This window comes from Bombina bombina, chromosome 7 (assembly GCF_027579735.1).
Source record: "Bombina bombina isolate aBomBom1 chromosome 7, aBomBom1.pri, whole genome shotgun sequence".
Classification (NCBI taxonomy): domain Eukaryota; kingdom Metazoa; phylum Chordata; class Amphibia; order Anura; family Bombinatoridae; genus Bombina; species Bombina bombina.
In genome coordinates this window covers 580,556,148-580,566,054 of record NC_069505.1, presented here as the reverse complement: position 1 = coordinate 580,566,054, position 9,907 = coordinate 580,556,148, and the positions used below count along the sequence as shown (strand labels likewise).

Genomic DNA, 9,907 nt, shown 5'->3' with positions numbered 1-9,907 from the left:
CAACAAAGGAATGGCTTCACCAGAAGAAGATTAAAGTTTTGTGATGGCCCAGTCAGAGCCCAGACCTGAATCTGATCGAAAATCTGTGGGGTGATCTGAAGAGAGCTGTGCACAGGAGATGCCCTCACAATCTGACAGATATAGAGGGTTTTTGCAAAGAAGAGTGGGCGAACCTTGCCAAGTCAAGATGTGCCATGCTGAAAAACTCATAACCAAAAAGACTGAGTGCTGTAATAAAATCAAAAGGTGCTTCAGTAAAGTATTAGTTTAAGGGTGTTCACACTTATGCAACCATATTTTATTTTTTTATTTTTATTTCCCTTTACCTAAAAGATTTCAGTTTGTTTTTCAATTGAGTTGTACAGTTTATAGGTCACATTAACCCTTTAACGACGCATGTCGTACAGGGTACGTTGCACACAACCTGGTCTTTAAAGACCAGCGACGTACCCTGTACGACATAAGGGTTTAAAGCGGCTGGAAGCGATCCTGATCGCTTCCAGCCGCTTTCAAGGTATTGCTGTAATGCCTCGATATTGAGGCATCACTGCAATACCTTTTTTCCAAAACCGATGCAGAGAGAGCCACTCTGTGGCCCTCTCTGCACCGGTAGCGATGGGCCAGATCGTTGGTGTGCGCGCGATTGGGCAACAACCACTGCCACCAATGAATGAATGGGAGAGAGGGAGAGGGGGAAATAACACTCAAAAGGATCTGGGAGGGGGGCAGCTACACTACAGAAAAATTTTAATTACATAAAACAAATAAAAACAAAAAAAAACAAAAATAGTAGCCAAGATGACAGCAAATAGGTAGTGGGCAAGGGTTATAGAGCTGTTTGGAAGGGATCAGAGAGGTTGGGGGCTAAGGGGGGTCCATCACAGCTAGACAGATATTAAAAAAAAAAAAGCCTTGTGGGGTGGGGGAGGGAAGAGAGATGTTTGGGAGGGATCAGGGGGTGGGATGTGTCAGGTGGGAGGCTCCCTACAAGCTATCTAATTAACCCCTGCACTGCTGGGCATAATACATGTGTGATGCGCAGCAGCAATTTAGCGGCCTTCTAATTACCAAAAAGCAACGCCAAAGCCATATATGTCTGCTATTTCTGAACAAAGGGGATCCCAGAGAAGCATTTACAACCATTTATGCCATAATTGCACAAGTTGTTTGTAAATAATTTCAGTGAGAAACCTAAAATTGTGAAAAATTTAACATTTTTCTTTATTTGATCGCATTTGGCGGTGAAATGGTGGCATGAAATATACCAAGATGGGCCTAGATCAATACTTGGGGTTGTCTACTACACTACACTAAAGCTAAAATTAACCCCTGCACTGCTGGGCATAATACACGTGTGATGCTCAGTGGCATTTAGCGGCCTTCTAATTGCCAAAAAGCAACGCCAAAGCCATATATGTCTGCTATTTCTGAACAAAGAGGATCCCAGAGAAGCATTTACAACCATTTATGCCATAATTGCATAAGTTGTTTGTAAATAATTTCAGTGAGAAACCTAAAGTTTGTGAAAAAATGAACGATTTTTTTTATTTGATCGCATTTGGCGGTGAAATGGCGGCATGAAATATACCAAAATGGGCCTAGATCAATACTTTGGGATGTCTTCTAAAACAAAATATATACATGTCAATGGATATTTAGGGATTCCTGACAGATATCAGTGTTCCAATGTAACTAGCGCTAATTTTGAAAAAAAGTGGTTTGGAAATAGCAAAGTGCTACTTGTACTTATTGCCCTATAACTTGCAAAAAATGCTAAGAACATATAAACATTGGGTATTTCTAAACTCAGGACAAAATTTAGAAACTATTTAGCATGGTTGTTTTTTAGTGGTTGTAGATGTATAACAGATTTTGGGGGTCAAAGTTAGAAAAAGTGTTTTTTTTTTTCAATTTTTTCCTCATATTTTATAATTTTTTTTATAGTAAATTATAAGATATGATGAAAATAATGTTATCTTTAGAAAGTCCATTTAATGGCGAGAAAAACGGTATATAATATGTGTGGGTACAGTAAATGAGTAAGAGGAAAATTACAGCTAAACACAAACACCGCAGAAATGTAAAAATAGCCCTGGTCCTTAAGGGAAAGAAATTGAAAAATGGCCTTGGTCCTTAAGGGGTTAAAGGTGGAAAAAATTCTGAAATGATTTATCTTTGTCTCATTTATTTACATCACAGAAACCTGACATTTTAACAGGGATGTGTAGACTTCTTATATCCACTGTATGTATGTATATATATACATATACATATATATGTATGTATGTATGTGTGTATGTATGTATGTGTGTATGTATGTATGTGTGTATGTATGTATGTGTGTATGTATGTGTGTATGTATGTGTATATGTGTATGTGTATATATATATATATATATATATATATATATATATATATATATATATATATATATATATATATATATATATATATATATATATATATATATATATATATATATATATATATATATATATATATTTCATTAAAATTATGGGGGGAGATAAAAAAAACCTGAAATTAAAATCCTCCATTTCTCAAAATTAAATCAATGTAAATATTTGCATAGGAAATTAGCACATCTAGGCAAGTATCCCCGCTTGCTTTTCCCCAGAAATTACTCATATACAATGTTATCAATGCACAAGAGAATTCTGGGTAAAGTTTAATGAATTAAAGTGCCCCTGTTTTTAAGATTAATGATACCAGGCTTTACTTCATGTGTATTCAGTAATACGTGCAAGTGAACGCCCCACCTACTAACCTTTTTACACAGCTCTCCCTCCTGTAAGGACAGGATATTTGTGAGGGAGGACAGGCGGGTGTTGAGGAGAGAGATGGACGTCTGAAGAGTTTCACGCTCCCTCTCTAGTGCCTTAAAGAAAAAAAAAGTCACCACGTTGAGAATTGATCTATAAGCACAACATACTGTATTCTAGAAGAGAGATCTCCATCACATTTGTGTAATGAAGGCTGGGGTTGATACAACCAATCAGAGCTATTATGGTGAATGGAAGCTCTGTACACAATGCACTTCTGGAAGCTTATTGGTGGGTACACACATATGCGCCCTTGTAAAGATTTTAGTGAGCTATAAATGAATCCTGTAGTGTAATTCATAACCAGCTTATTGGGAGCGTGCAAGTGATCACTTCTCAGCGTCCTCCCCAGTACTTATCTAATGGGCACACCCCCCGGCTGATTTTACTGACCACCTGGCTAAAATTGAAACTAGATATGTGTACAGGCACATATTCCCAAATCTGGAATGCCAATATCCAAACATTTTAAAAAGGGATACTAAACCCATTTTTTTTCATGATTCAGATAGAGCATTAGATTTTAATTGTTCTTCGTTCTCTTGCTATCTTTATTTGAAGGCATCTAAGCTAAGGAGCCACCCAATATTTGGTTCAGAACCCGACAGCACTTGTTTATTGGTGGGTGCATTTAGCCACCAATCAGCAAGCACAACCCAGGTTGTGAACCAAAAATAAGCCGGCTTCTAAACTTACATTCTTGCTTTTCAAATAAAGATAGCAAGAGAACGAAGAAAAATTGATAAGAGGAGTAAATTAGAAAGTTGCTTAAAATTACGGTTCAGTGTTCCGTCTAATATATATATATTTTTTAAATAAACTTTTCAAAAATTACTATTTTCGCTCGGGTTACGCACTTTCTATTTACTATTTTATAGTAGTATGTTTATTTAACCCCTTAACGACTAGTAACGTACCCTGAATATATTTTGTGCCCGATGAAAAATATAATAGTAGTAGTAATAATAATAATAATAATAATAGTAATTCACTGGTATTCCGCTCGCACCTGTATCGTATTCTGAAGCTCCAGTTTTTCCTTTTTTTGCTCCTCCAGTCGCCGATTATCTGGGACCAACTCGCCAATGTACGTCCTTAGTTGCTGCACAAGGGAATGCTGGGAGTCGAGCTCTAGAAGAGATTTACTGCACAGCAAACAAGGTTCATGGTTCTGATTAGGTCAGTTTAAAGAGACATTTAAAGTATTTTTTGTTTGTTACATTTAAAAGAAACTTTTTTAATATGGATTACATATTTAAACAGACTTGTTTTTGTGAGTTATGCTAGCGGGATAATAAGCTAAAAATGTATATATATATATAAATCGTTGTGGAAGAAGGGCACTCTCAGGGTTTGTACAGAGAAGAATATTTTCTTTATTCTTAGATCATTAATACATGGTCATATATATTATATAATACATATGAAAAAGCAGTAATTAGACATCAGATATTTTTTCTCTTTCATATGCACGATATAATTTTTGACCTTAATATCCCTGTATTTTCCTATGCAAGTGTCAACCTCTGTATATGACGACATGTATCAAACAACCCGTACACGTTAACGAGAGAGGTGCCAGGAACTAGATCTCCTACCTTAGCTGCTCCTTTAGGGTTTCTCCCTCTTGATTGGCTGCCTGAAGATCCTCCCTCAGACGAGCCACTTCCTGTGTGCGTTGCTCTCTCTCCTCCCTTAGCTCAACTTCCAGTAACTGCGCTCTTTTCCTTAGCGTCTCTGACTCCATTTTGTAGCTTTCTGACCTCATCATCAGCTGCCAGTGGGCAAATGAGAGAGAATTAGCAACTGTGCAAATCCTTCCTATCTTCAATTTACTTTGCCTTATTTTTCTACCAAGTATTAATTATATCACCACAAGGATGCAGCCTATGTAATCCCAGCTGGTGCATCAATCCGAGCCTCGTGGCCAATCACACATACCTCCTCTTGTTGCTGTCTAACAGCAGATTCCTCTGCCCGTCTCTTCTTCTCTTCTGTTAACTGACATTCTCTCTGTGTGCGTCTCAGCTCTTGGAGTTCCCCTGTCAGCCTCTGTACCACCTCCTCCTTTTCCTGTACATCGGCCACTGCTAACTCCAAACTTCGGATTTCCCGCATCTGGTGAGCAATGATTTCTAGCGCCTGAGATTCAGAGTGCGGAACCGCTGAGGGCTGTCGCTCCAGAGACCTGTAATAGTAATATCCCCCTTAACACGTACCATGCCATTCACATTAGAACATCTCAATTTATGACATCCCTGAGTTTCAAAACTCCTCCACTGAGGGTGGCACAGAAATATTCAAAATATAATTAAAGAGACACTCAAGTCAAAATAAACTTTTATGATTCAGACAGAGCAGCAGTTTTAAGACACTTTCCAATTTACTTGCATTAATAAATTTTGCTCAATCTTTTCTATTCGCTCAATCTTTTCTATTCACACATTCTGGGGAACAAGATCCTACTGAGTATGTGCACAAGCTAACAGGGTATACGTATACTATTCTGTGATTGGCTGATGTATGTCACATGATACAGGGGGCAGAAAATAGGAGAAAAAATAAATTTGTCCAAAAAAAAAAAAAAAATCATCTACTGTTTATTTGAAATTCAGAGTAGGTCTTTGTCTTTTTATGATGTACTTTTGAAAATGATGGTTTTACCACTGCTATAATAGCAAGATGCACTCTGGTCTCTCTATAGACAGTCTAAAAAAACAAAACAATTTTTAGAGTTAAATTACAGGAAAAGCAGACAAGAATAATTGAGCACAAATTGTAACAATTGATGTCTCTTTAAAAAAGGTAATAAAGGGATTATCTATCTTTAACAATAACAATTATGGATTAGACTGTCCCTTTAAGTTCAGGAGGAAAGCATTTTAGCTAAAAGCAGAAATATTAGAAAAAGTTGTGCTGAGTGATGGTAGCGGGTTCAGAAGGGATTCATGGGAGCACATTGAATTACCTGGCTCTGATACCTTCGCCTCTAGTCTGTTTCTTCTTTAGTTCTTCATTTTCCTTTCTCAGTTGATCCAGCTCCCTCGCTAGGTCTGCCCAAGGCTCAGTAAATGTAGGAGTGGGTGGAACAGGTACAGGCGAGGGAGGCAAAGGCATGCGACGTCTAGTCTCGAAATGAGAAGGCGGTATAAGCCCAGTGTGACCTGCGGGGAACCAAAGAGTTTTAAAGGGCCCTACCTCCAATGTATCAATATGACACAGCACAGGTACGGGCAAGCTTGTAGCTTCCATTTGTGTCACCCTGAAGGTGGAGGGGCATACTCATAGCTTGCTTCTGTGTCACCCTGCTGGGGGAGGGGCAAGCTCATAGCTTGCTTCTGTGTCACCCTGCTGGGGGGAGGGGCAAGCTCATAGGTTGCTTCTGTGTCACCCTGCTGGGGGAGGGGCAAGCTTATAGCTTCCTTCTGTGTTACCCTGCTGGGGGAGGGGCAAGCTTATAGCTTCCTTCTGTGTTACCCTGCTGGGGGAGGGGCAAGCTCATAGCTTGCTTCTGTGTCATCCCGCTGGGGGAGGGGCAAGCTCATAGCTTGCTTATGTGTCACCCAGCTGGGGGAGGGGCAAGCTCATAGCTTCATTCTGTCACTCTGCAGAGAGAGGGGCAAGCTCATAGTTTACTTCTGCCTGGGGGAGGGGAAAGCTTTTTGCTTCTATCTGTGTCACGCTGCAGTTTAAGGGGCAAGCTCACAGCTTCCGTCTGTGTCACCCTGCTGGGGGGAGTGGCAAGCTCATAGCTTTCTTCGGGACAAGCTCATAGCTTCATTCTTTCACCCTGCTGGGGGAGGGGCAAGCTCATAGCTTCATTCTGTCACCCTGCTGGGGAGAGGCAAGCTCATAGCTTCAGTCTGTCACCCTGATGGGGGAGGGGCAAGCTCATAGCTTCATTCTGTCACCCTGCTGGGGGAGGAGCAAGCTCATAGCTTCATTCTGTCACCCTGCTGGGGGAGGAGCAAGCTCATAGCTTCGTTCTGTTACCCTGCTGGGGGAGGGGCAAGCTCATAGTTTAATTTTGTCTGGGGGAGGGGAAAGCTTATTGCTTCCATCTGTGTCACAGTCCAGTTTGGGGGGCAAGCTCATAGCTCCCTTCTGTGTCTTGCTGCAGGGGGGAGCCAGCTCATAGCTTCCTTCTGTGTCACACAGCACAAGGAAACCATGGACATATCTCCCTTCTATGTGTGTCACCCAACACAGGGACAGACTCTTAGCTTCCTTCTATCTGTCTGTGAAGGGCAAGTTCAAAGTTTCCTTCTGCCTGAGTCATAGCTTCCTTTTGTGTCACCCGGAAGGGAGTGGGTCAAGCTTATAGCATCCTTTTGTGTCACCCTGCAAAAGGAGGGGCAAGCTCATAGAACCATTCTGTCTGCATCGCCCTGCAGGGGGAGGGACTTACTCATAGGCCTCCTTATTTGTCACTGACATATGTCCCTTGTGTCAGTGTCACCCTGCAGAGTGACGGACATACACCTCCCTCTCAATCACCACGTGGGGGTGGGACAGAATCATAGTTTATTTTCATCTGTGTTACCCAGCATGGGGAGAGAACACACTATCACAGAGTCATGTTTTTTATTTTTTACCTGTGGGTTTTGAAGACAAAAATAAAGATGGTGGATTCAGTTGCTTCTTGTCCATTGTATACAACTGAAATGAGAGAAAAAAAGACAGTAGTAATGAGTATTGCACGTGTGTAAATTCCTGTCAACAGTGAGTCATCCTACGTTCCTGATTCGCCAGTCACATTAACCAATCAAAAGCGTGGGCAATCATAACTGGTTAATCAATCAGGATTGATTAACTTTTCTATATATAGGAAGGAAACTATTGTGAGCGCAAATCTGGATTGATTATAAAGATACTGGGATTTCTAAATGGTAAAAAGAGGCTTAACACAGAGCAGTCTTAATCTTTATTGTAAGGTAAGTTTTTCTAGGAGATAACATTGAGGGTATTTAAATATCGGAGGTTAATGTGGTTAGTGGAACCATGTCAATAGGATTATTTATGTTGAGAAGAGGAGGAGGGGGACAGGACAGCCAGTAAGTTTATTTGTAAGGCCACAGGTCATGCATAGTTATTTTCGATGACGGCATGGACATAGCTCACTTCTATGTGTGTCACCCAGCACAGGGAGGGACAAACATAGCAATGTACTACTGTGAGCTAGCTCTAATATGTGCATTGCTGCTTTGGAGCACACGCTGCATTTTATTATCACATCATTACAGAATTCTTTTTGAAAAGTCATGTCCCTTTAAAACGTTACCACACTAGTACTTATATAGTATATATTGCAGCCGAAACCAGAAGCTCCCTGGTTCCAGGTCTTTGCAACCAACCATAACAATAACCTAAATAGCAGCAGTTTAAGTAAATACGTTTGTTCATGTTAAATTGGAAGCTCTATGAGAAATCTCCGGTCTCTAGATTATTTTCCGAGGCTCCAGTATCGCAAACCTCCACAACTGTGTTTCTCCCTAGGACCTTTTTAAAGGTCACACCACCTGGCTAATTCTACTAACCACCTGGCTAAAATTTAAGCCAATATTAACCTACAATTAGTTAATATAAAACTATTTCAAAGCGTATTGCACATATTAAATACATTTATGTTAAATTATGCAATGAATTTGTGCCTTGGGTAGCAGAAAATGTTATAAATTTTACAAAGCATTACACTTGCACTTCCCCCACCAGTAGGTTGTCACCTCGGCCATGTTTTCCTGGACACTTATGGGTTACACATGCTGCAGGGTAAGCAGGGAGGAACATGTATTGTGCCTCTGGACATCACATGAATAGTGCTGATGCACAGCACAACACATGTCCCTCCCTGCTTACCCTGTAGCATGCGTAACTCATAAGTGCCCAGGAAAACATGGCTGAGGTGGCAATCCTACACCACCTGGCTGTCACAATTTTCTGTGGAGAACACGGCACAGGATATAGAACCATGTCCCCAAATCCTGCCGAAGGGGGAACCTATGAAACTGCACAACCGGCGTGTTCCTGCTTCTCCAGGAGCAATGTGGCTGGTAAACCAATCAAAAGTGACAAACGTCCGTATCCTTCAATCACCAGTCATTTCCTAAACTAAAGTAGGACCAGAGCATGCTAAATGCCCAAAGGGACACATTGCAAATAAAAAAAGTCAACAGATTCTGCAAATCATAATCAGGGCTTGGGCTCACTACCATAAGATTAGTTTGTAAAAGAAAACAATTGATTTAATGGAATACCACCCGATTTCATGAAGGGCAGTTTATTTTTACCCTAGAAAACCCCTGTAAAGGGTCATGAAACCCAAACTTTTTCTTTTATGATTCAGACAGAATGTACCATTTTAAACAACTTTCCAATTTACTTATAGTATCAAATGTGCTTTGTTCTCATGTTTTTCTTTGTTGAAGAGATATCTAGAAAGGTAACGTGCACGTGTCTGTTGCACAACATGACAGGAAATAGTACTGCTAGTGCTCTTGCTAATGTAGAACATTGTTGCACAACGGCTGCCATTTCCTGCTATAGGCACGTGCACACTCCTGAGTTTACATCCATGATTTTCAACAAAGGATAACAATACAACAAAGAAAATTTGATAATAGAAGCAAATTGGAAAATTGTTTGCAATTGTATGTTCTGTCTGAATCATGAGTTGTAGATTGAAATAATACCCCTTTAAACTTTTTAAAAATTACCCTAAATACTGATGCAATATCTACTATTGTGGGTTTATCACTGGTCTTTAAATTAATTCAGTAGTTTTTACCTAGGACCTGTAAAGATATTGTGTGTGTGTGTGTATATATATATATATATATATATATATATACAAATAGTTAAGGTACAAACGCTTGCTTATTCCTCTCTTACCTCTGCTCTCTTCCTTTTTCTCTTACTCTCTGATTACAAAATCCGCGGGTTACCAGCCCGGGAATCTATTCTCCTCCTCCTTAATAAACTTCTATTATAGAAAGCCGCCATTTTCCCTCCCTTATCAACCACAATCTTCCCTAAGAAACATGTTGTCAAATGTTCAGTCTCAATAAAGC

The 9,907-nt window shown here is 40.0% G+C and overlaps 1 protein-coding gene across 1 annotated transcript in view; it reads right to left on the bottom strand.

Moving 5' to 3' along the window:
* The window catches only part of LOC128636116 (coiled-coil alpha-helical rod protein 1-like), an 11,411-nt gene extending 1,538 nt beyond the window's left edge, over nucleotides 1–9,873 (bottom strand). The window contains exons 1-8 of the mRNA XM_053689180.1: nucleotides 9,729–9,873; nucleotides 7,436–7,499; nucleotides 5,809–6,004; nucleotides 4,782–5,028; nucleotides 4,439–4,614; nucleotides 3,850–3,985; nucleotides 2,786–2,896; nucleotides 1–228 (exon numbers count right to left, since the gene is read on the bottom strand). The exon at nucleotides 1–228 is cut by the window's left edge and continues 1,538 nt beyond it. Coding sequence (XP_053545155.1) covers nucleotides 31–228; nucleotides 2,786–2,896; nucleotides 3,850–3,985; nucleotides 4,439–4,614; nucleotides 4,782–5,028; nucleotides 5,809–6,004; nucleotides 7,436–7,490 — 1,119 coding nt within the window. The 5' untranslated portion in view covers nucleotides 7,491–7,499; nucleotides 9,729–9,873 and the 3' untranslated portion in view covers nucleotides 1–30. The remainder of the gene's footprint in view (nucleotides 229–2,785; nucleotides 2,897–3,849; nucleotides 3,986–4,438; nucleotides 4,615–4,781; nucleotides 5,029–5,808; nucleotides 6,005–7,435; nucleotides 7,500–9,728) is intronic.
* Nucleotides 9,874–9,907: the final 34 nt, after the last annotated feature.